Raw genomic sequence first — 25,809 nt, forward strand, 5'->3', positions numbered from 1 at the left:
GGCATTGGTCTCCCTGACCCTTGCACGAGGGCTGGCACCCCTGCATGGGCACAGGGTTTGTAATGACCTGGCCACCCCTGGCAGCACATCAGGGCTCTCTAGTGACCCAGGCCCACCCTCTGTTTCAGCAGGTGAAGCCCCTGTGGCACGGCTGTGTCTCCCTGTGCACTGCTGGAGGAAGGGACCCTGCTTGTGCCAGGCTGGGTGGTGACTGCCTGTGTGAGGTTGTGGCTGCTTCAGGCTTTGGTCTCTGCCACTTTGTCGCCTCTAATTTCTGACAAATTGCTCGGTTTCTCTTGTGCCTTACCCACTTTTAAATGGGGAAAAATTATTTTGCCCCCAGGCTCCGAGAAGCCTTAATAAATGTGGCTGCTTTTATTATTTTGGATTTTAATGTCTCCTCATCTTACGATGCCACTTTCCGAGCCCTCCAGCGACTTGCTGTGCTCTTAGATCAGCTGCTTTGAGTCCGGTTCATTTCAGTGTGAGTCAGTCCAGGGAGAGGTGAGGATTTTCACAGCTAATTTCAGGGAACCCTTTTCCTTCTGGCAGCTGGATGGTTTGCAGCCTCCCACTGCAGCCTTTGGCTGCAGAGCTGAGCCTGCCCAGGTGGTCTGTCTTGCTCAGGAGTGTCTGGCACTCCAGGATGGCATTTTCAGGGAGCAGCCCTGCTTTCTCACAGCCCTCGTTGGGGTTTTCTCCTTTCCTGCAGAAACCCAGTGGTGCTTGGCCAACAGCAGGCTGTTGGTGTATCCCAAGCTGATGGAATCTTTCTGGGTCGTGGGTAGATAAACATGCGAGGTCAGTCCTTGGCTGAAGTGTAACAGTCAGAGAGAAGTGACTTTTCTGTGAAGTTACAAGAACTTGATGAATTTGGAGTTTCTGCGTAGCCAGATACTTGGGTGGTACCTGGGAGGCTCTGGGGGCTTTCCACAGAGTGAGCACTCAAAAATCTCTCCTGGAGAAGAGATAAGACCCTTAATCATTTTTAACCCCTGTGGGTGTGTGCCTTGACAGCAGGGAAGGGACCCTCTTAGTGTAGGAGCCCCATCACAATCCACCTGGAGGGGCTCCAGGAAATACTCATTCCTGGTAACTGATATTTTTGCTTATTTGGGCAAGGCAGTGTATGTCCAGAATTTTCAGGCTACATGGTTTTTGATACACTCACCTGGTGCTCCAGGTAACACATAAGCTGAAGATCCCAAATAATCCACTTGCTGGTTTTTTCCTTAAAATGTCCAGCCAGCTCCCTCTCCTTGGAGAAGGACATCCATGCCTCAGGAGGTGGAACTATCCTTGTGTTTGTCTCTGGAGAAGGCAACTAGACCTCCTCTCTCCTGCCCTGCTTTCTTCTACTCCTCTGCCCATCCCACCTCCCCCCTGGGAGGGGAAGTCTCTGGAGGAACCATTCGAGAAAAATTACTTCACAGTCTGGCAGTGCCCTGAGCTATCAAACTACCTGATCATTTTAAGAGGTCTGTTTCCCAAAGAGAGACATTTAGAAATGCAGAGAGGTTATAAAGCACTGGGCTAGTTCTAATCAAGCTCAGAGTGGCACTCACCCCTCGGAGCTGGCACTCTCTCCCTGGTGTACCTGTGCAGAGAGGCAGATGCTGTGAAGTGAACGCACCTCTCTGCCTTCTTGTGGAGCCTGCCTGGCTTTGCTTCGCTCTTCAAGTCACCTGAATAGGTCACAGTGCCCTTCTGCTCCTGTCACAGCTTGCAGGGAAGACAAGAGCATTCCCTCTCTGTCCCTTTGCCTGTGTGACAGTCCTGCTGTGTCCCAGTGCCCACCCCACTGTGCTGGGCTGCCCTCTGCCCCCTCTGCCCTGCTCCCAGCCCTCAGCTCCTGCAGAAACTCATAGAAAAAGTTGTAGGTGCCACTGTTACCTGTACAGGGAAGAGGCTGTAGGGGTGGTTTTCCAAAAATGAAATGTTTTCCCTTTGCACAGAAGGGAAGACTTTCACAGCTTTCCTTGTGCATCTCCACAGCAGCAGATTTCATGGACCAGCAGCTTTCTCCTCTGACACAAGGGACCTTCTTCCTCACACCTTCTTGTGCTCTTTCAGCAGTGAGCCCTGTGCTTCTCTTAGGTGAGCCAGGAAGCTCCAGAGAAGTGGCAAAGCATGAGCTTTTCAGTAAAACCCTAAAGCAGCTCCAAAGCAAACTCCTGTTCCTTAACAGAGGGGTGGGGATTGGGGAAGAAGACAGGGCTGGAGGGCAAAATCTGTGCATCAGGGCACCCCTATCACATCCATCCCTCTTACACTCTGCCCTTCATCTCCACAGGATTCACAAGAGAGGCTCTGGTGCTTGAAGTCACATTCCTTCACCTTATCTTTAAGCATCAGCCGGATGGATGGCACCATGGAGGGGCTGTGGCTGAGCACCCCCAGTGCTGCTCCAGGCCTTGTTCAAACAGAGGTGACTCCTGTCCAGCTGGGTGCCAGCAATTCCCATAGGATTGGCTGAAGGGGCAGTAGCCCCATCTGCCTGCACGCAGGTCAGGAGGAGCCTCTGCTGACGGATAAAGATGGAATGGAATGGAAGGGAATTGAAAGTCAAAGGGCTCTGTAATAATTTTGGAGTGCCTGAGGCACCACGCTGAAGGCCCAGCATTATAAATAAGGGTAATGTACTAGAGCCTGAACTGCAATGAAAGCAGCTGCAGGAGCGCCGAGCTTCTCTGAGGTGTGTGGAGTCAGACTGTGATCTGTAGGCAGCACAGGCAAATCAATATCCCCTCCCTGGCATGTACAGGGACCCTGAAGCCTGGGATTAGAAAGGCTGAAGGGATGTGGGGATGGTGCAGAGGGCTCTGGAGCTGAGATGAACAGAGCTGAGTTGGAGCAGCCCAACCCTCTGGTTGTCTGGGAATGTTTCCAGGGGAGCCTGGAAGGGGCTGACTTTCCTCCCTGCTCACCCATCTCATCTCCTGGACCATCTCTGAATGATGCAGTCTGCTGACCTCTTGCTGCATTTCACAATAATTACATCTACCTAAAGTATTTTCTTAGAAAAAACAGCGGGGTCCCCCCATGGACCACCCCTAGACCAAGGCTGCCTGAAGCCCTCCTCCATCCAGCACCATCCCTGGACACACACCATGTCTTGGATTTGTCAGTGCTGCGTTAATGATGATTTTAGAGGGATTTTCTAACCCAAACAATTCATGATTCTGTGTCCCTGCAGACTCGCACAGCGCCGGAGCCACCCCTGAAATGCCCTGCGGGTGCAGCACTGTGTTCTCACAGACAGGGGCTTTGAAAAGAGATGATCAGAGGGAGCTTGTCATCTTTTTTTCCCCCCTTTCTTAGACTTCTGAGCTTCTCCATTACCTTTTACGATCTGCAGCTGCGTTTGTGTGCTGCCCCAGGGAGTGCTGCGAGGGGAGAAGCGGGGAGGAGGTGTGGAGGGGAAGAAACATGTTAAAAACCCAGCAGCGGGGAAGGGGAAGAAAAAAACCTGAGCTAATGATTGAGATAAAAAACCCCCACCACGTTGCCACCAAAAGACCCAAACCCTTAGAACTCTCTGGGTCTGTTTGACTGCAGAATAGCCCCCTGGGGAGCAGGGGGGAAGCCCCATTACTAGAGTCGTTTCGGAACTAGTCTGCACAGAGTGTGATAATCTATTCCGCAGGGAGCAATCCTGTGCTGGCAAGGGCACTGGGGAGAGCTCTCTGTTTATGACTTTCTGCATAAATTTGGTTTATTAGCATAAGTGGTAGCTAGCACCGAAGAATCTCTAAACCAACACTTCGCTGGAGGTTGGCGCCTCTGGAGAACATTAACTCAGAAGAGCCCCTGGAATAACAGCGGGAGGAATGGGGGTTGCAGGATGAGGGGTGATGAATGGGCAAGAAGAGGATGCCAAGGTTGTAAAAGGAAATACAATGCCTAAACAGATCTCCAGCTTTTGCTCTGCCAGCAGATTAAGACACTGAGTTGTGCAGGTGAGCTGATGAAGCCTGGCTGCAGGGTGCAGGTCCTGCTGGGATGAAGTAGGTGGGGAGGAAAAAAGGCAGGAGGAGCCTGGATCCGTGCACTGGAAATTACTCACTGGCTTCTCACCCGTCACACCAAGGACTTGGTACTTATAGGAAGGGAGCCCAGCAGGTCCCAGGGTCTGAGCAGCACTGGGGAGGAAGCACAAGGAGGGTTTGGTTATCCGGGGGCGGGGAACTGTGTGGGGATGAGCAGCCGTAAGCAAAACGGCTTATTTTAATAATGACCTTCAAGAATGAAATAAAAAATACAATAATCATGGTAGATTAGCGAGAACAAGCCAATTAAATACAAAACGGGCTTTGTAAAACGCCATGACAGAGAAGGCAGGGCTGCAGCCTCCTGAATAACTGGTGAATTTTGAAGCATTGCATAAGGTCTGGGAGGGGGGGATTGGGGGCAGATAGTGAATATTTCAAGCCTGGCAGCCTTCCTTGGAGAAGGCAGAGGTGAAAAGGCTTTCTCTGCCTTCAGTGAAAGCCAGTGGGAGGAGGGAGAGGAGGGAGGAGGTGGGTAGGACGGCCAGTAGCCCGAAGGCATGGAGTAACAATCCTCCAACTTTAATATCTGCTGTTTCGTTTTATATTCATCATGTCAGCATAATCTGCTTTTATGGGAATCATCTTGGTCCCCAACCAAATGCATTTAGGCCCTTTTGCTTTTAAGTTTGATTGTAATACAACTTGAAGACTTCAATGAAATGTTTATATGTAAGGTTTGTAGCAACAGCAAAGGGAAAAATGGAATTAGAGCATTGTTTGGAAGGGATCTTGCTGTGGTCACTGCTGTCCCCTGCCTTGTCCTAGATGAGCACGAACTCACATTGGGGACTGAGCCTTAAGAAGGGTTTAAGGCTCACATTGGGGACTGAGCCTTAAGAAGGGGTTGGATTGCTTGTTTTATTTCCAAGGAAAACGTTGGAAGTTGTAGTTTTATGAGGCACAGAGCTTCAGGAAGGGCAGAAAAGGAGAAAATGCTCTGTGTGTCCTTTTCTTAAATTCAAACCATCCCCAGGTGGTGTTGAAGGCTGGTGGGTGCTGCCCCTGGGCTCGGCTGAGCTGCCTGATTGGAAATGCAGGGCAGGTGTGAAGAGCTGAGGAGGCACCTGGGGGAGGCTGGAGTGGAGCCATTTCTGCTGGTGTTGCAAGGGGGAAGGGGCTCCTTGGATCCTCTGCTCTGGGATGGAGAAATGTGGTTGCCTGGGGCCTTTGGAGGGGGAGAAGGGAAGGAGTCTGGCTGGCTGCTGCAGGGAATGAGGACCCTCATATCCCTTCTCTGCTGCTGAGCACAGTGAGCAGGTAGGAAGATGGCATGGCAGATGTTTTATGATCTGTTTGGCTGTTTTACTCGGTGTTTTACCCACAAAGCTGCGTTTGAACCCCATCTGAGAGCTCCCCATCTGCTGGATACTGAGATTTTAAACAGCTATAGACCACAAGTGCTTTTTCCATTGCTGCCCATTTAAAACCTTAACTGTATCTCATTCAGTTTTGGTGCAGGAATGCCCTTAATTTGTTCCAAAAGCATTGGAAAGCTCTGATAACAGGCAATCTTGCTGCAGACTATTACATCCTTTCTGATGGACGGGCTATCAGTGCTGTAAGTACTGTGCAGATAGAGGAGTGACAACGTGTGTCCAGTGAAACACAGGCAGTGGAGTATTTGTGTCAAGTATATGAGGCCAAGAAACTTCCCTGTGTTTGGATATTGAAGAATTCAGCAGCTGCAGGGCTTGAAAAGGCTTTTTTTTTATTGTGAGTAGTGAATTTGATGGAGTTTCATCGTGTCCTGGTGATGCTGGGGGGGTAATAAGTGTCCTGCAATGAGGGCTCAGGGGGTGTTGAGCACACAGGTGTTTATAAATGTCTGGGAACAGGTATCCAGGCTTGGCAAGTCAGTGTTTGTCACAAACTGCCTGGTTACTGGGTTTGCTTAAAATGGTGAAATGAATGTTAAATTGAAGTTTCTACTTTTGGAAGAGACCTTTTGAAAATGAAACAGGCTTATCTTCAGTCTAGGCTAAAATCCAAAAAATTGCCTGTATTTCAGAATTCCTGAGAAATGTTCTCTGTGATCCTTTTAAATGTCCCATGCAAAAAAAAAAACGTGTGTAAGGGGAAAAAAAATTGGAGAAAGATTGACCCGTGAGGTTTTCTTTTCCCTGCCTCCCTATTGTGATGTAGCCTTTGGAACTGTAGCAGTGGGGTTGTGGTGGCACCCATGTGGGGTCTGTGCTGTGGGTGATATAACCTCCTTCCTGAGCTCTTTTGGGAAGGTCTGCTGCAGGGATGTGTGTGTGTGATGAGTGTGTAATGCTGTAAATCATCCCCTCCTGTGGGTGGCTGTCCCCCTGGACAGAATTAAGATTATGGCTTTGCATAACAGAGTCTGTCCCTTGATGCTTCTGTGCTCTCCCATGGCCCTGTTTGCCTCTGTGGATGATCATGGATTTCTACTGCAGAGATGAGCGAGTGCTTCTGCTCCTAAAAGTAGCATTTGTTTTGATTTTAATTAGACAAGGAGATGTTTTTCTGTACAGACCTTTGAAGTATTGCTGGGAAGGCGATTGCAATTAAGGAGCCTTGATACTCCTCTCATTTTGTTCTTTTACTGCTGTAAGAAACCCTCTGCTTTAGCCTTTTTGGGATGAAGAGACACAAGACCCATTTCATAAGGTTCCCAGATCTTGCAGAAGCCGCTGTCCTGCAGTGAGAGCCTCGGGGCTGCTGTGATTTACAGGTTACAGAGTGCAAGCAACAACACCTCTTGCTCCTGATTTGGTCCAGCAAACAGCTCTTTTTATTAGAGGAGGGGAAGGGTCATTAGGAGAGATGTCACAGCAGTGACAGAGATGTGACAGGGAGCTCACATGTCCCCCCTGAAGGGCAAGTGTGGGCTCCTGATGGATTAGGAGGATTTTGCAGGATTAGGAGCTGTTTGGTTTTTCTCTGTTGGGTGCTCAGGTGCCCACAGGGATTGGGGATAAGGACTGGAGCTGTGCCGGGAGGGCAGAGGCAATGAGCAAACTCCTCTGATGAGATGGAGGTGCCAGTGCAGCAGCTCAGGTGTGTCAGCAGGGTAAAAAGTGAGGTGCTGAATCTGGGAGTTGGCAGTAATGGAGTGACCTTGTCCCTGCTCTCAGCCCTGCAGCAGGAGAGGATCCTGCAGGACCTGCTGTGGCATGATGGGGGCTGCTCTGTGAGCAGGTTGGTTGGCTCTGTTTTGATCCGTGATAGAAAGCCTGGAGCTTGCTACTGGAAAATGTATTGACTTTAGGGGTGAGAAAAACTGCTCCTGAAAGATCAAGAAGGTTTTTTTGTTGGGTTCTGATGCGGGTGTGCAGAAGTGGAAATGCCTGCTCTTGTAGCCTGAGTGGCTCCTTGCCAGCCAGCACCCAAGTGTCTTGAAGCATCTTGTCCTACCAGGTGTGAGTGACTCCTCAGGACAGACTCAGCTGGGCTTGTTCCTTCCTGGATGTGCTTTTGCCCAGCTGGGTTCAGGATAATGAAATGCCAAATGCCATCACCATTCCCTGGCTGCTTTGCCAACAGGGGAACAAGCCCTGTCCTCCCTGTTTGACCCTCTGTGGCCAAGGTGTGGAGGAGAAGGAGGACCTTGTCTCTGTGCCCACTGTGGTGCCAGGAGTCTCTGAGCTTGTACTCTTGGCTGTTCTGGAGCAGTCACACCTGCAGACAGTGTGTTTGTGCTCTGTTATAGCTGGTTGCTCTTCCCAAACAGGAGGGAATTGAATTTGGATCTCCCTCAAAGCAGGTGACTGCCGGCGCTGTGGGCCCAATGACTAAGAGGACCTGAATTGCTTCCCATTGCTTATATCACAAATGGAAAAACAAACACACACACAAAAAAAAGAGGTGGTGGAAGGAGAAATACTTTGGCTCATTTTGTGCTTTTTTTTTTGGGTTTGTTTTTTATTTTTTTGGGTTTTGATTCAGCTGCCAAACTGCCAAATCTGCTCTGTGCAGATCCGCTTGCAACGTGATGGGCAGCTGAGGAGCTGTCAGTGCTCCTGGCCCAGGCAGGAGCTGCAGCTGAGGCTGGGAGGTGCTGCCTCTGCTGGGACTGCAGGTCTGGGGCTGCCCTTTGTGTTGTCCAAGCCCCTGATTTGGTGCAGTGCCCTAGGTCGGGGAGGCTGATATAGTGGATGTGCTGGGGTGCTGTAATCCCAGCTCCCAGGGTGCTTGTGGTGTAAATCAGGATTAGGTGGGATGTGAAACCAACAGAAGCTGCAGAAGGTGACCAAGAGATGCAACTCCAAGGTTAATAGATATTTGTCAAGCCTAGTGGTGATCTCTTCTTGCTGGTGCTCGTGGTCTGTTCTGGGAACATCCCTGTTCAGTACAGCTGAGGTGCTGCCTTGCACCTGGAGGAAGGTTTCCATTGTAATGCCAGCAAAGTGTGGACTGGTGTCTGCATCCTGCACTGTGTCCTCCCTGTGCTGACTCACAAAGCTCCCTTGGGCTTGGCTGCAGGTCCTTGGGAGCTCCTTCCAGCCTGTTTCCTTGGAGAGCTATAGGAGGTTAAAGGCAACCTGTGTAATGTTGCTGCCTTCCTAGTCTAGAAATCCCAAAGCACTCTGTAGCCCCTTGCTTTTTATTAAGGAAGACAAACTTTACTGTTCACATTTGGGGGAAATAGCAGGCAGAGGCTAAAAAATAACGCTCAAGCTCATCCTGTAGATGATGATATAGAACCAGTACCGGGGTAAAACTCAATCTCAATTTCCTGGATCATTTAGAGTAATACCTTTGAGCGTTGTGGAAAAAAACAACTGATCCTCACGTCCTCCTTGTGTGTTTTGCCCCTGCAGAGATGTCGGGGACCGTGGCTGACATCTCGCTGGTGCACTGGAAGCAGCAGTGGCTGGAGAACGGCACCCTGTACTTCCACGTCTCCATGAGCAGCGCCGAGCAGCTCTCCCGGGCCACCCCCCCCAGCCTCCAGGAGCCCTCAGAGATAGTGGAGGAGCAGATGCACATTCTTCACATCTCAGTCATGGTGAGTCAAAGCTGCCAATGGCATCGGAGGGGGCAGAGAACCCCCTGGGAGGAGGGGGCTGGCGGCCAGGTCGTGGTAAGAGGCGGGTGACAAGGAGCAGGGTGGCAAGTTTGGTTTGCAAATGTCTGTGTCCCTTCTTGGCTGGGTCTCCAGAAAGGGAGGGATGTGTTTGAATGGGCCAGAAAAAAAAAAAAAAAAGAGTGTTCTGTCTTCTGAGAAGATGAAACAAAATCAAGCAACAGAGAGTGGGGAAAAAGCTGCTGGGAGGGTGACAAGGATCCTTGTGGTTGCTCTTTGTCTCTGCTGTAAAGTGGTGAGGTGTCAGTGGAGTATTTCTCCTTGGTCTTGCATTTTGATCTGTTCAAAAGCAAGATTTTTGGCTTGGTCATTTCTTTCTGAAACTGAATTTTACCTGTTCAGTGAATAGAGGCTGCAGCATCTCTTGCAAAGGACAAGTCTGAACTAAAAGTAAAAAGAGGGTGCCCAGGTGCTTTCAATATCTCCATCTCAGGTGTTTGTGACCTTTTATTAACAGGTTGTGGATGTGCTCTATTGCCTTTTGAAGTGCTTGGTTTGGTATTGTATGAGGTGGTTGCCAACATATTTGGATCTGGTCCATCAGTGTTCTGTTTTAGAGCTCCATCCATGAAATGAGACTCAGGGTATTGTCCCTTAAGTCCCATCAGATAAACTGTGAATAAAAGAAAAAAAGAAGTTAGGTTTGTATGTCCAGTGTATGTGCATGTCATCTGTTTGCCCAAAGAAAGCCTCTTATGGCACTGGGGATCCTATCAGAGCCACCCTGCAAAAGGTGAAACTGTTCATCTCTTGAAACCTGTGCATCATCTCCACAGCTTCTGGCCTTTGTTTTGGAAGGAGGAACAGACACAGTGCACAAAATCTGTACTTTTTTTTCATTTTACAAGTGGATATTCGGTTTTTACAACTTAAGTCTGTTTTTTTTTTGAGTGTCTAAGCATTTGTCAGTGGGGCTTCAGACTGGGCACTGTGTGTGAGCATGGAGAGAGGCTTGGCATTAAGGCTGTTGGGCAAGATAAGATGTAGGATGGCAGAAGGAAAAGGAATTGTGGACTGCAGCTTATTGGGTTGGATGGGGAATGGTTTTATGCCCTGCTAAAGATGTCAGTGGGATGGAGTATTGCCACGTGGGGGAAGGGTTAAACTTGTATACTTGGAAAATGAGCCTGAATATATAAGGGAGAGACAGAGCAAGGAAGGAAGACAACGGGAATACACGTGTGGGTGTGAAAAGCTTGATCCTGGTTTGAGTGTGGGACTGTTTGGCTGTTGTGGCAAACCTGAGCTACAGAGACACGGCCCGTGTCTGGAGGGAGACACTGTCTCTGGAGACTGGTGATTCCTGCTCGAAATGCAGGTTTTCTTTAGTGGGGAGAGACTCAGTCCTGATCCACAGCACTTGCTAAAGCTGCTCTTTCTGCAGTACAACAGGAGGATTGTAGTGGGTTGATGCTTAGAGAGAAAGTTCCTGGGAGAAGTTGCTGCCCAGAGCCTTCCTTTGCTGCACCTCAGAGCGGCAGCAGCGGTGCCAGCGGGGTGGAGTTGATGGCATTGCTCTGCATGTCACAGCAGGAATGTTTCTGCCCCCTGATCCCAGGTTAGTCCTTGGAGATGTGCAATACCATGGGAAGCATTTTCATGGGAGCATCCATGGCTTTGTTGTGAGAGTTAATTCCTGCCCTGAGCCTCTCCTCCCTTCTGCAAAACCAATGGGAAGACAGAAGAGAAGGAAGTGTTCCTTCCACACAGAATGAGCTGTAATTATGCTTTCTTTGTCAATCCTGATATTCCTTGCAGCAGGAGCCAAGGTTCCAGGCAGGGATAGGAGTCTGGGATGGGATCTGGACTGCACACTTGTCCCTGGGGAGTCAAGAGCCCTGCAGATTCCTTCCCTGAATCAGGATTGCAGCACAGGCTTGAAACTTTGCCCAGATTTTTCAGAAGGTTCATTAACTTTTTGAGTGAACCTGAGCCAAGTTTTGAGTTACCAGCAAAGATAATTGTGTGTTTTGTTATTTTTCATTTTTTCCTCCTTAAGACCACATGGAGTTCTGTAGCTGAAATAAAATGGGCACAATTATTTGTATGTTGGCTGGAATATTTCACCCAGCTCCTCGGGCTCAGTTCAGGTTGCTTTCCCACTCCTATACTTTGTTCCTTGACCCCGGCTAATTCACAGCCCAGAAAGCCCTCATCACTTGAGTTCCCTGGCCATGCTGTGCTTGGCATGGGGTGCTGTGGGCACCCCCTCCTGTTCCCATTCCTACTGTGTCTTTATCCTTTTTGCCTTGAGGTACAGCTGGACATCCCTGGGATGCTTCTCAAATACTTTTCCTTCCTCTTCCCACCATGAAGCCCAGTGTCTCCCGAGTGTTCTCTATAGACTAAAACACCATTCCTGCTGCAGATGAGGAATTCCAGCCCACCCTAGCACTGCCTTGGGGTTTCAGGCTCTGTGTGCCTGTTCATCATCAGCCCAGCATCCCACTGGGCAGGACAGGAGACACGGGAAAGGGCTTCCTTCCATCTCCTTTACGTGGTTGTAACACTTGCTTTTTCCTGTCTTTTCCTTCTCCGAGTTACAGGAGCTGGGGAAGGTTTGCCTGGGGGATCTGGCTAATCCCTCACTGAGGGAGCACTGGGCACAGCTTTCTGAGGCAGTGAGATGTCTCTGAGCTGAGCTCCCTCCGATGGGAACGCTGGTTTGGGTTTCTGTAGGTGCTTATGACTTGGCTGGTATCTCCTGCTCTGCCTGGGGGCTGCAGGGAGGTGTAAATCCTGGGTTTACTCCTCCTTCCAGGGATTTGGGCTGTCAGTGTGTGGCTTTGTGGTTTGGGGTGGCTTTGCCTCCAGTGCAGTGGGATAGGGGCCATCAGTGTCCATGGCCCCGTGTCCCTGCAGCCACCATCTGCCCCTGCAAAGCACTGAGTGACTGTGACCCTCTTCACACCTCCCTTCCTAAGCTCAAGGGCGTCTTTGACAGCAAAATAATACTTAATTTTTATTTTTTTCTCTTTCCTAACTGTTTTTTCTTAATCTCTCCCCAATGAGACATAACATTAATTACTGCAGTTAAAGGGAATTCAGTCTCCATTACTCTCTGCCACTCCTTTCCTCTTGGCTTGAGTATTTGAAATTTGTCTCCCAAATGAAAAGAAGAGAAAAAGGAGAAAAAAACCCAAACAAATATGCAAATGCAAGATTTTATTTATTTACCTTTTTTTTAGCACAGTGTCAAGTAGAAAGGAATCAATATTTTTGTCATTACGCCTGTTGTGTTTTTTCACCATAATCTCAGCTGTCATTTGGGTTTAATTGTGTTGTTTCCTGTTGTGTGGAAGTAAATCTTATCTGTTTTGGATTAAAATTCAATGAAGGTCACAGCAGCTCGAAAACTTAGCAGGCTGCAGCAATTAATGTTCATTTGGCTTTGATAAATTGGAATGTTCCCCACAATGGGACTGGAGTGGATTTCAGAAGCAATAATTCTTCCATTAACTCAATGATTCCCCGTGTGATGGAGCGTCTTGTCACTGCTCTGTTTGTCATCTGTCACTTCAAGGATCTGGGCATATGCCTGATATGATTTATCATGATTATTGGGGCTGCTTGTGTCAAAACATTTTAAACCACTAATTATTCCAGCCTTGTAAATTGCTGAATTTAACAAAACATAAGAGAGATTTATTTTTTTTTTCTGTTGTTCCACACCATCTCATGTCCCTGTTTAATTATTGCTTTATCTCCTGCTAAACCCAGCCCAGGGTCGTGTCCAACAGCATTGGCCCTGGATGGGGGCTGTTTGTCAGGCTCTGGGGGGTGGAGGGGTTGGTCTGGGTGGCACAGGCACGTTTTATCTCTGCACTGACCCCTCTCTCAGACCTCAATAGGGCCACAACACCCACTGGCTTTGGCAGCCCCATGGGTATCTGGGATGCAGGTTTGGGAAGAGGATGCAGAGCTGCATCCTGTCCTGCTGGCAAAGGGGTGGGTTTCCCCCCCTTAAGGCTGTGTGAGTGATACCAGTAAAAGTCCTGGCTGTGGGATACCAGAGACAGGACCACCCCTGCATGGTGGGAGGGTTGTAAATGCTCTCTGCACTACCTCTACTCCAGCAGAAATAAGCTGCCTTTCTTGGTGAGTGGTAATAAGCAAAAGCTTTGTTCCATCTCATGCCATCACCTTGCAAGGGACCATTTCAGTGTCTGGAGTATAAGGTGACCAGAACTCATCAGGCTGCCTTTTAAAATTATTATTTTTTCTGTTTAATGCCTACCTTCTGCTGGCTGTGCTGGAAGCAGACAAGTTAGCTGCTGGTTTCTAGGTCTCCCAGAGGATTTTTTTTTTTTTTAGCACTTATTTGTACGAGTTTCCTTTTTTCTTCTTGTTCCTGATGTTTCCCTAATGATCAGCCATCAGTGCTGTGCTCCATCAGCCCCTGAGCTGGGTATAAAGTCTGCTCTTAAATGCTTCCCTCTGATTTCACATCCTGCTCCGAAGTGGAGCCAGGGAGGGGTCCTGCACCCTGATGAGCTGTGCTGGTGGGTTTTGGGAGCACAGTTCCTCAGGGTTGCCTCTAGTTCCTTAAGGAATATCCAACAGTAAGGAGGTTTTTAAGAGCTGCTGCTGTCACCATTTTGAAGCTGCCAGCATCCAGCGAGGGTCATGACAAGGGCATTCATGTGCACCCCATCACCTTTTTTTTTTTCTTTTCTTCCCTTTTGAAAGCCTGAGATAATTGGGATTGTTCAGCCTGGATAAGAGAAGGCTTCAGGGTGACCTATTTGTGGCCTTTCAGTACCTGAAGGGAGCCTACAAGAAAGAGGGAGAGAGACTATTTACAAGGGCCTGGAGTGACAGGACAAAGGGGAATGGCTTCAAACTAACAGAGAGTAGGTTTAGATGGGATATTAGGAAAAAAACCCTTACTGTGAGGGCGGGGAGGCCCTGGCACAGGTTGCCCAGAGAAGCTGTGGCTGACCCATCCCTGGAAGTGTCCAAGGCCAGGTTGGACAGGGCTTGGAGCAACCTGGGCTGGTGGAAGGTGTCCCTGCCCATGGCAGGGGGTGGAATGAGATGAGCTTGAAGGTCCTTTTCAACCCAAACCATTCTGTGATTGCTCTCCTTCCCACAGCTGGATGTAGCATCATACCAGTGCAATTGGGCTTATCCCTGCTTGTATGGGAGGGGAGAGGAGGCTGAAACCCTTTGCAGAGCTGGTGTGATTCCCACTGTCACCAGCAAACAGCTCTCTGAGGGATAACTCCAGATCCTGCAGGCTTTGGACAAATCCACACACAGGCTCCTTCAGCCCCAGCATTCCCCCTGCTTGGCCATCATTTGTGTGGTGCCTTGTTTCCCTACCCAGCAGCATTTTTTCCTCTTTGGTGTAAAACCTCACAATGGATTTACTTCCCTCCCTGCCTTGTGCTTGAGGCTTGCATGGTGGTGTGTCCTGTGGGATTGCTGGCTGCTCCAGTGGAACTGGCTGCTCCAGTGGAACTGGCTGCTCCAGTGGATGTAGAATGTTGCTGGAGCCTTACTCTGGCTCCTTGCAGCGTGTCTTGCTGATGGCAGCGTTGGAGCTCCTGTCAGCCAGCTCAATTGGAGAAAAAAAACCCTGGTGTAAAATGAGTAATGAGGTAGTGAGGAAGGCACAACATCTGTGTCATCATTTCTGCACCAGGAGGTCAACCAGATTCATCAAACATGCACTTCCAGCTTGTGATGTGTTTAGAAATTAATTAAGATAGGGAGAGAATTGCTGCTGCAGCAGATTTTCTTATCTGAGAGGTATTAAAAATCTAAATTGATCTCCAATGAGCTGTTTTTTATTAAAAAACAAAACCAAATAGAAAAGCTCTAAACCCACATGAGATGGGTTCAGTGTTTCCCTGTGTGAGAATTGTCTGTGGGGAGAAGGAGAGGCTCATCCTGGTGTGGATGAGGCACCAGACATCCCCAAATCCCTGGGATGTGGATGGGAGCTGCAGGCTCTGTGCTGATGGCAGACCAAGCCTTCAGCCTCCTCCATTCATCTTCCCCCTCTTCTCCAGTCTCTTGCAGAGCCAATATAAACCAGGGACTAAAAGTAGTTAACAGTGTGCTCTTGTATTTAGGGAATTCATCTGGGGGGGATTTGTCTTTAAATTGTCACTTCTGTGACAATGACACCTGTTCTGTTAATAATTTTTCTCTAATCTCTGGTTTCCACCTTAGCTCCAATGAATACATTAGACCCTTTTTAGCTTTCTATCAGACTTTTTTCCCCCCACTGTGTTAAAATATGTAACTGGAGTGCTTGATTTGCATCTCTGATAAAGCAAGGCTGAATAAATGCTCTTAGTTCATCTGAACTGAGCAGCAAACTAACTTCATGTCATCCCCAGAGCAATTGAAGTTGGCACTGGGGGAAAAGCAGCCATGGGAAGCTCTGGGAAGGGGATTGGGTTTTGCAGATGGCATTGAAGGTGTGGGAGGGATCTACAGCCTGAGAAAATTCCCCATCCATGACGTGCTGAGGAAAGAGGATAGAGGGGAAAAGAGTAAAAGCTCACATTGGAAAAGTGGCCGGTGTAGTCAGGGGGTGTGAGAGGTGCAAGGGGGATGCTGAAGTCGTGAGGAGATGAAGGAAAAGACACAGAAGGAAGGTTTGGGAAGTGGGGTGGGGAGCACTGGGGCAGTGTGAGCTCGTGGCTCAGGGTGCTGTGTGCCTGCCTTCGCCCCCGTGCCGGGTCCCTCCGGCAGCAGCGAGACGGGTATTTTTATCGGAGTTTGCCGATCTCGGAGTCTCATCTTGAACTTATTCCCTTCCTTCCTCCTCCTCGCTTTTCCTCTTCCCACCATCTGCCTGGGAAAAATACTTGTGCATCCCCAGCGCTGTGGGGTGTAGCTGATTACCTGACCTTCTCTCAGAGCTTTTTTTCCCAGCATAGGTGAGGCAGATGAAAATCTGGGTGTTGATGGGGTGGCTCTGCCTGGAAACCTCATTTCCATCCCCACCCTGCCCGGGTTGGTTCTCATCGAGCTGCTGGGCTCCTGGAGAGAGTAATTCCATGTGGGAGCACCGTGCTAATCCTGTGTGTAAAGTGCTGGGAGTACTTGGTTGGTACCTTTGAAACATTGACGTAAACACAGAAACGCTTTGCAGCTCCCAGCCTGGGTCTAATTGCTTTATACTGCCAGGCTCCAAACTACATATGGTGTTAAAATTGTCATGAAATGTTATTCCAGGAAAACTCCTGTGGATGCTGACTTCTCCAGTGATAGCTGGGTGGGGGTGGCCCCTGGCTCTCCAAGGTAATAACTCAGGATGGAGAGTGTTTTCCCAGAATTCAGACCTTGCACTGCCTGCCTTGGGGTGCTCCTTGGCTGAGTGAGAGGGGTGCTGGCAGGGTGTAGGGTGTTGTCCCCTCACCAGTAAGGCTTCTCTGTACTGGGGGGATGTCTGACATGCTTTTTTACCTCTCAGCAGGAATAGCAACATCTCCAGCTTTCTGTTGATACAATATGGGCTCTGACCCAGGGCATCACCCAGCTCTCACATCCCCTGTGGGCTTGAAAGCTGGGTTGGTCGTCAGACGAGAAGTGAAATGTCTTACTTTTTTTCCTTCAAACCTTCTGTTATCTGCAGATCTTGCTTCCCTCAGTTGTTACTCGTGTTTGAATGCGAGCTGGAAGTGTTTGCATCCATTCAAGTGTTGTCGGTGTCAGGTCCTGGCTCCTGAGAAGGTGAACTGTGCTGAACCTCATACAGAACAGCTTCGAGGTGGTTGTGAAAGATGTGACATTACAGCACTACAAAAGGCTGAATTTTCATTTGATTGGCAAATCCTGAAGATGGGAGTAAGTGTTAATGGCAGGATGAAATGCAATATCATATTTGTCCCCAGAAATATATTTCCTCTCAGTTTGGGCTTTCTTTTTTTTCCCATTTAAAAATAAATTGGACTTGGTTTCGTGAGGCAATGCTATCCTGTGAAAAGGCAGAGTGCTTTTTGTTCGGGGAAGTGTCAGAATGAAATGTTTCTACTCTTCAGCACTTTTCATATCCTCCCCAAAACCACTTACACTTTAGTTTCAGCTGATGTGAAACTGTCTGAGCAGATAAACCATTCCTGGGAAAACCTTTCCAAGCTGTTTGTGGAGTAACTGTGCCTAAAGCAGAGGAGATGTGCTGCTGTGGGTCTGACCATCACCCTCTGAGTGTCTGTCCCCAGGGCAGGGGATGCTCAGACACCTGCCAGCATGGAACAGGGGGAAGAAGCTCATGGATCCATGATTTTTCTCTGACCATCATTAAGCTGCTAATTCAGCTGAGCACTTTTTTTTATGTGTGTGCTGCTCTAGGAAGTTGGGCAAAATTCCCACTGGCTTAATTGGGAGGAACATCAGGCCAAGTGTGGTTATTTTTACCTGTCACTGCTCCCACTCCACCTCCTCCCTCCCACCTCCATTCCCCCTGGATGAGGAGGAACAGCTTTTAAAAGGTCTCTGCCAGCTCTGAGCAGCAGCCTCGTCATGAACTCTCATGACGTGCAGCAAAGGAAAAGGGAGAGGAAAAAACTGGAAGCTTATTTTTAAAATCCAATTATACAAAACTGTAGGAAAATAACTATTTTTGAAGGGAGCTGGTTGACTGGCTGGGCTTTGCCCCAGGTTGGGTGCTCCTGGGGCTGGATTTTTTATGGCAGGGGCTGATAGGGAGTGGGTAGGAACATTGGCCTCTGTTCTGCTGGGACACGCTTGTCTTTCAGAGATTCAGCACTTTTTTCATTGTGTTTCCCTTCATCCCACAGGAAAACTGATGGTTTTCCCTTCTAGCCTCCTTTCTAGCTCCTCAAGGAAGAGGAGTCCTCTTAATTATTTTTTTTTTATTCAGATGAGAGGAACCTCCCTGCAGGGGAGTGGCAACAAAGCTGATGCTTTATTGATGTCAGGTGTCTCCATTTCCCTGTCCAGAGATGTATCTGGTGACCAACTCCTTGACAGCCATTCCTTGGCTGAGCTTGAGCTCTCCTCCTGCCCTGGCCATGGTTTTCCTGTCCTGGCTGTGGTTTTCCTCACTGCACCAAACTCAGGCTCAGGGTGAAAGCAGGGTGGTGGCAGCAGCAGTTGCTGTGGGAGCAGAGAACAGTCCCAGTGTTGTTTTGACTGGTACTGTCACTGCCTGCAGCTCCCAGAGCCTGGGCTGGCACAACCAGCTTGTCACTGGTCCTGTTTTGTACCAAACATCTTGAGAATCAGTTACCTAGGGATGTTGGGACTGGTCATGCTGGTTGGGCTGACAGACCTTGTCTCAAGGTATCCTTGGTACAGTTCTGGAGCCACCCTTTCCCAAATCCACCTGGGTCACTTCTGGCTTGTGCTGGGATGAATGCTGCAATTCTCCTCTCTCTCTCCATGTGCTAGAACTGCCTCTGCCACACAGCCCAGCTCATCCTCAAGCTGTCTAGGGGCCAAGGGGAGGAGGAGTTGTCAGATGTGTTGTTTTAGTAGCTGCTGCCGTGTCCTGGGAATTGGGGAATAGCCTTGTCAAACCAGAGAAGTGAAGTGACCTGATTCTTCTCCCCCCCCTCAGCCCTGTGTGCCTTGGAAGGGAGGAATGAGTGGGGCTGTTTGATGGCTTGTGTTTCCCTTGTCCCCCCACAATCGGGGATGTTTGTGTGAGCATCTTGGCAGCTTCTTTGTGCTGTGCAGGGAGGGCTCAGACAGACACACTGACAGATTATATTTTTTTTCCCACCAAGCTGTTCCTGCCTTAGGACACCAGCTGCTTTGGATTTGGCTACCACAGTCCCTGTACACTTTGCTCTGGGTCACACTTCACCTGGCCATGCCTTGCCTGTTACTGGATGGGGGGTTTGGATGTGTGTGCTGCACTCAGGTTGCTCCAGTGCTGGCTGGCTGGGGTTGTCCCCATGCTCTCCAGATCACTTTACTTCCTTTCTTCTCCCTTGAAAAAAAGGCAGTTAAATGTTGGACTCATCCTGTCCTTCCCTGAGATGCTCTGATGCTCTGGCCACAGGTTTTTTGCCCTTGGTACCCTCTGGGTGCTGGTGAGCTGCTTCCTGCACAGCATCCTCAGCAGAGAGGTCACCTCTGCAGGGACTGCTGAGTGTGCCAGGGAGGAGAGAGGAGGCTTCCCACTGCCCTGCCTTTTTGAGTAGTGAAATTTTGAGGCAAAATCCCTCTATTTCCCCCCTATGTACTCAAGGCTGTCAGCAGAGCTGTGCACCCAGCAGCACTTACCTCTGTGGGCTTACTGGGGTGTGTGCAAGGTCCTGTTTTTGGGGGCTCCATACAGCAGTGTGGGGTGCAGCAGGGCTGTGCAAAATGCAGCTGCTCCCTCCTGCTCATGAAGGAGGCAGTGAGGGGGTCCTGCTTTCCCTGGGCTGGCTGTGGAATGTGGGGCACCTGATGGCTTTGTCCTGTCCACTGAGCAAAGTGATGGCCCCAGGTTGTGCCAGCTCCATCCCCTTGGACATGTTTCCCTTAGCAAGTAGTGTGTTTTTTTTTTTTTTTTTTTCCTTTCCTTTTAAAACTTTTTTTTTTTTTGGTCATGCTCTTCCTCCTTGGCACGCAGGTCGGCAGGGGGGAGGGAGCCTTCAGCCAAGCTCTCCATCACATGTCCCTTGTTTTTTGTGTGTTATTTTTTCCCCACTGCTGCCCTTGCCAAGGGAAGGACATTGTATAGCCGCTGAGACTGGCAGGGGCTGCAAAGCTGCCTGCCAATAGCCTCGGTGTCTGAAAAGGCTTAGGAAATCCAAGCTCTAAATTAGCTCCCAAATCTTCTTCCTCCCTTTCTGTGGTTGGAATGCCCTGCAGAGCAAGGCCCGGCTCCCCGTCTGTCACGGGGCTCCCCATGGAGCAGCCGGCTCTGCCACAGGGCTGGGGGGGCTTTGTCTGGAGGGTGTAGTGGGATGGTGCCACAGGGATGCCGGGAAGATCCTTGGCTCAAGGCTCAAGGCAAGCTGGAGCACCCTGGGGAGAGGTGAGGGGCAGATTCTTGGTGTCCCTCCGCCCAACCTTTTCCACCCTGTCCCCCTGCCCGGCTCCCTCCTGCCGTAATCGGTTGGCAGGTGTGCTGGGGCTCTTGGCTGTGCTGCTGGAGAGCGGGAGGGGAGGCACAGAGCTGGCTCAGGATGGCACAGGATGGCTGCCAAAAGCCTCCCTGGGGAGGTGAGAGCCCCATCCTGCGCTTGCCCCGAGGATGCTGCTGAGAGCAGCCAAGGTCACGGCATCACTGACGGCACACATGGCCGGGACATCTGGGGCCAGCTGAAGCTGGAGGAGGGGAGCAGGAGGCGTGCTGGCTGTGTGTCTGTTGAGGAAGGGGACAACCTGTGCCGTGTCCAGCTGTTCCCTAAAGCACTTCATTTCTGCCCTTGCCAGGTCAGTCAGTGAAGGCAGCAGCAGCTGCTGCTGCGCGGTGCGATGGGAGCGACTCTCTGTCCCTGCTCTCTGCCCAAGCACAATATCCACAGGGCAGCTCTTCCCAGGGCCACTGAGAGATGGTTTTGGAGCAGGCAAGCCTAGGAAACAGCTCTGGTCCCAGTGCTGCCCTTTTGGTGTGGCTGTGTCACAGAGCTTAGTCTTTGCTTGTGCTGTCACCTCTCGAGAGAGAAACAAGGGCTCAGCTTTGCCGTGTCTCCTGGAAATTCAGGCTTCAGCTCTGCAAATGCCCTGCGGTTCTGCATCCCCCCTGGCACTCCAGCCTTCACACCGAATACAAATTGCTCTTTAAATGTCTCCAACAACTCTCTGTAGGTGGATTTTAGCGCTCAGGTGCTGCAGGCAGAGCACAGGCATCACAGCTGATCTGCTCTGCTAACCCCAAACAATCCCAGAAAGGGCTCCGGCGCCTTGTGCGGTGGAGCTCTTGGCATCCTGTCTGGCTTTGCCTGTGGGTGAGGATGACTATCCTTCCCTGGAGGGCTGAGCATCACCAGGGCATGTTGCTGAGGCTCAGCAAGGACGGGCTGCTGCCACCAGTGTCGCTCCTTCTCCGGGCCCTCAGAGGTGGCACGTGCGTCAGAAAACAGGAGCTCTGCAGAGCAGCCTCAGGCACTGAAGTCTGTCCCCTTCATCCTAACAGCAGCTACCTTGGGAAATAGAAGAGGAAAATTCCACTTCCACAGCACTGTAACTTGGGTCTCATATTATTTTTTTTGAAGGCTCTGTCAGGCTCCTGCTCTCTCCCCCTCCCCGTCTACACAGCCGGCTCTGAAGCAGAAGTGATATTTTCTGCCAATGCAATGATTAGCCTTTCTGCTAATGACCCACGAACAGTGTCCAAAATAAATGAGCCCAACCTGCTCATCTTATTAGCCAAATGATTGCATAGAAAGAGGAAATATCTGCAGAAACAGCTTAGGCAGCTGGAATTTGGAAGTGTGGTGGTGTCACTGCTCAAAGTACGGAGAGGAGCCATATGTCTTCAAAAAGCCAGTTCCCTCCAGAGCAGGGAGAGCCCCTGTGTGTTACTGGAGTGATTCTGCTCACCCTCTGCTCCCTTTTTTGTGAGGTGACTGTGCAGGGCCAGAGATGTGGCTGTTCCCAAGCTCTGCTGATTCACGGGGCTGAGTAGCTGGGGACGAGCAGATAATTTTCCTCCTGTCTTCCTTGTCTTGTTTGTGGCTTCCCACGTCCTTTAGATGACAGGCAGCAGCACTGGAATGTTGGTCAGGAGAGCAGCTGATGCAGTAACTGGTACTAAGCTGTTCTTCAGGAGTTGTTCTTGTGTCCTTCAGCCTCTTCCCAGAGCACTTGGCAAGGTCGTTCCATGTGGAGAGGGATGAGGAGCAGAAAAGGAAGAGGTGGAGGTACAGAGGGGTTTCTGCACATGATGAAGTGGAAATAAAAGAGCTCGCTTTAGGAGGGTATTTCAGGCTTTGTTTAAATGTAAGAGAGAAACAGGGTTGACTGCAGGAGAAGGGTGCAGCGTGAGGAGGAGGGAATATATGGGAGAAGCTGGAGGGCTGTGTGTGAAACCCCTCATGATTTTCAGATCAGCTTGACTTTCTCTGGGGGGTGAACTCAATTTGAAAGGCGGCTTGTTTCCCCAGTCACTGCATGTGTGTCTCAGTAGGTCTCTTGCCAGCTAAAAGACCTGAGCCTGAGAGGGGTGACAGCAGTGTGGCTGCCCTGGAGAAGGGCTCTGAGGGCTGAGACAAGCCCTGAGTGCTCGGCCACCCATATCTTTGCAGCTGTATCACATCAGAGGATACGTGCAAGCTCACGTCTTGCCTGGCAGCAGAGAAAAACGCCCTTGTTCCTCTTGTCCCCTCAGGCAAGGGCATCTGGAGACCTGGCTCACAATGCACCAGCCCTAAAACCTGCTGAGGAGGGCGAAGTTATCCCCTTCCAGCACCCCGTGCACACGCCATATGCTTCCCTGACCTTCTCCATAGCACAGCTGACGTGAGCTCCCACGTGCCTGCTCCTTGTTCAGCATCTCAGCTCGTGGGGTCCCATCAGCCCCTCGGCACTGTGGGTCTGTGTGTCCCACTGAGACCCATCAGCAGCTGACATATGACCAAAAACACTTCATGATGTTTTATGAATGTGTGTGTGCATGGATATCTGTGGAATATCCATATAGGTATGTGTATATTTATTTTTTTACTGAGCTGGGATCTCAAGGGTGTCATGTACAGAAATAAGAACCACAGCTTTAATTTTCAATTTAACTACATTCATATGTAGCTAGTTCATTACTCTTTTCTGTTTTATGCAGACAAATTCTGCCTTGGACTTCTTTCTTCCTTTCCTAATTAGTGGGGAAATTGCTAATTGTGCGGGTTTTTTTTCTGGGAAGTTACAGGTTTAAATGATTATCTGTGCTGGAAAACATCCTGACAGTGCAAATATTGAAAACTGGAACATGAAGTGGATGAGCCAGTGACCCTGGCTATCCTTGCACTCCTCAGTGTCTTTGATTGCACTGACCCTCCTGGAATGCTGCCCTCTCTCCCTGGGGCTGGGAGGTGGTCGAGGGCAGGGTGTGGATGGAAGGTTCACCTGCACGCCCCGGGCTACGTGAGTGCAGCCCTGCTAATTTTTCACTGTCATTTTCTTAAACAAGTTTTTCAGGTTAAGGCTGAAGTGGTTTGGTTGTGCAAGGTGTGGTGTGTTGTGACTGCAGGGTGGGTTTTGTTTGTTTGGATTTTTTGTTTGTTTGTTAGTTTTGGGGCTTTTTTTGAGTGGGGTAGTTGTTTTTTTCAGTACCCCAACCCTTCCACTGGTGCCAGCTCTGTCGATGGCACTGCCATCTGTTGGGATACTCCAGGGAGCACTGCCTTTCTCCAGGGCTTTGCAGGATGAAGATTACTTTTCCACAGGGTGTGCGGAGTGGAAGAGATCTGGAGAGGTCATTAAATCCATGCCTCTGCCCCCGAGCAGGATCAATAACCCTTTGTCACCAGTGATGGATGTTTCTCTGTCCTGTTCTGCAAGACTTCCCAGTGCCTGTGGGCAGTTGTTCCAGCCTGCCCTGTCTGACATGGATTGGGGCTTGGACTGTGGCTGACCTGGGGACGAGCAGCCCCACCAGTGCTCTGCCTTCAGCCCAGCTTTGTGACAGCCAAAGGGTTTCAGATAACTTTTGCAATGTTTGGACTGAATAAAATCAGCAGGAGGTTTGAAGTGATTGATGGAGAGACCCTTTTCCTGTAAACGTTTTGCTCTGAGGATTTTGCTGCAAGTGCCTGGCAGTGAGCAGGGATGCAGGGCTTGGCATCCCCCCAGGGCTGGGTGGGTGGAGGGCCACCAGCACCATGGCTTTTTAAAAGGAGGGGTCTAAACACTTTATTTTTCTTTTTGAGCTGTCCACTGAACAGTGGGACGTGCCTGTGTTCCATGTTGCCACGTCTGTTCCTCTCTCTCCAGCCACTTGTCCCTTCAGGGATGGGACATTTGGTGCCTGAGGCAGGGACATGGATTGCTGTGGCAATTGCTGAGACACTCAGTTCTGGGATTTCCTTTCCTAGGGCTCCTGTTTGGTTTGTGCAAGACATGTTCATCCTCTGGTTTTAAAACACACCCCCTTGTCTGGCTTGTGTGAGGGTCTTAGATCAGTAACTCTGCTCTTCTGCACTTCCCAGCACACCCTACTGCATTTATCCTTGGATTTATGCATTTATTCTCGTCCCACTCCCACGAAACAGGGGAAGGGCTGTTCCTGAGTTGCTAAAGTGACCTTGGGATGTAGGGATTGATTGATTTTTAGGCCAGACAGAGCTGTGGCAGAAGCTGGGAACTGAACACAGTGTGACCACAGCCATGCAGTGCTGTGACCCCCCCAGCTGTGCCTGGGTGAGCAGGAAAGCGTGAGCTTTGGAAGTGCTTTGGAGCTGCTGTGTAGGACAGCATAACTGTCTGTGGCAGGAGATAGTGTGGCAGAGTTGCACTGTTAAAGAGCATCACTGAAATGCAGGAGGAGGAGGAGGAAAACAAGGGTGGAAATGAGGAGCTGTGGGAAATTATCTTCTGCTAAATCTGGCAAGACCCATCCATGGTGGACACAAGATGCTGTGGCTTAGAGCTCTGTGGCAAATCTCCCTGGCACAGCCCTGCCTGCTGCTGACCCCCAACCCTCCTCTTTGGGACTGTACCCACACTTTAAATACCCAAAGTGGGTATTAACCCCCTCTTTGCAGACTGGCCTTGTTCCATGGTGAGTGTTTATGGGCCAGGCTGGGACACAGTCACTGAGTGTGTAACTTTACTCACCTGGTGTTCTTGGGACAGACTTCTCCTGCCTTCTGTTGTCTGGGGCTATCACATTGAACTGCCTGCTGCAATTGCTTGGCCATCACATAGATTCTTATCTCGAGTGTCCTTTGGAAAGGAAGCCCTGAGCTGTTGCTGGGAACGTTGAAACCATAAATGTGTTTTGCACCTGGTGATGGGCAGGAGCAGCTTTAGGGCTTGTGACAGTCTGCAGCCTCTACTGCCTGAGCTGCCTCTGTGGGCAGCTCTGCCTCTTCTCTGGAAGGCTGAGCATCCCTGTGGGGCAGGAGGGGACCAGCACTGGTGCTTTGGCATGTCCCACTGTGCTGGTGGCTGGAGTCAGGTCCTCACTGTGCCCTGGAATGAGTCAGAGAGAGGGACTGTGGTGGAATGCTGTGGTCAAGCATTGGAACAGGCTGCCCAGGGAAGCAGTGGAATCATTGTCCTTGGAAACGTTCAGAAACCCTGTAGCTGTGATGCTTAGGGATGTGGTTTAGCAATGGGCCTGGCAGGGCTGTGTTAATGGTTGGACTCACTGATCTTGAAGGTCTTTTACAACCTTAATGATTCTACAGGAGCAGGCATTGGTAGAGTGGAGGGAAGGGTGTGCTGCTGCTTGAAATGGGGATTCAGGAGAGGTGGCAGAGCCCTGGGCTTTGTTTACTTAATTGTTTTCTTGCATGTAGTGACTCTGGCCCTATCTGGGCTCCTGAGGTCCTGTTTTCATGCTGGAACCTGTCCTAACCCTCTGCTGAGGCTGCCAAGAGGGAAGAGCTTGTTTTGAAACCTCCTTGATGGAAAACATTTGCCTGTCTTGGAGAGAGGGTTTCCTCCATTTGGCTGGACAGTGCTGGCTGTCCCCTCCATGGTGTCTCAGGTCCTAGGCTTGAGTGTGAGGACAAGCCCACTGAGTGGGAGGAAATTCCCACTGGTGTGGAAAGCCTGGCCACGAGCCCCTGAGGAGGCTGGGTTGGAGCTGGAGCAGGACCATGCCTCCCTGGCTGCAAGTGA

General features: G+C 50.0%; 1 protein-coding gene across 1 annotated transcript in view; it reads left to right on the forward strand.

The window, feature by feature from the left end:
• Positions 1-25,809, forward strand: part of ASTN2 (astrotactin 2) — a 324,150-nt gene that overhangs the window by 43,042 nt on the left and 255,299 nt on the right. Inside the window, exon 2 of the mRNA XM_064677101.1 lies at positions 8,840-9,027. Within this exon, the coding sequence (XP_064533171.1) occupies positions 8,840-9,027 (188 nt within the window). The remainder of the gene's footprint in view (positions 1-8,839; positions 9,028-25,809) is intronic.

The sequence above is a fragment of the Pseudopipra pipra genome, chromosome 20 (genome assembly GCF_036250125.1).
Source record: "Pseudopipra pipra isolate bDixPip1 chromosome 20, bDixPip1.hap1, whole genome shotgun sequence".
Classification (NCBI taxonomy): domain Eukaryota; kingdom Metazoa; phylum Chordata; class Aves; order Passeriformes; family Pipridae; genus Pseudopipra; species Pseudopipra pipra.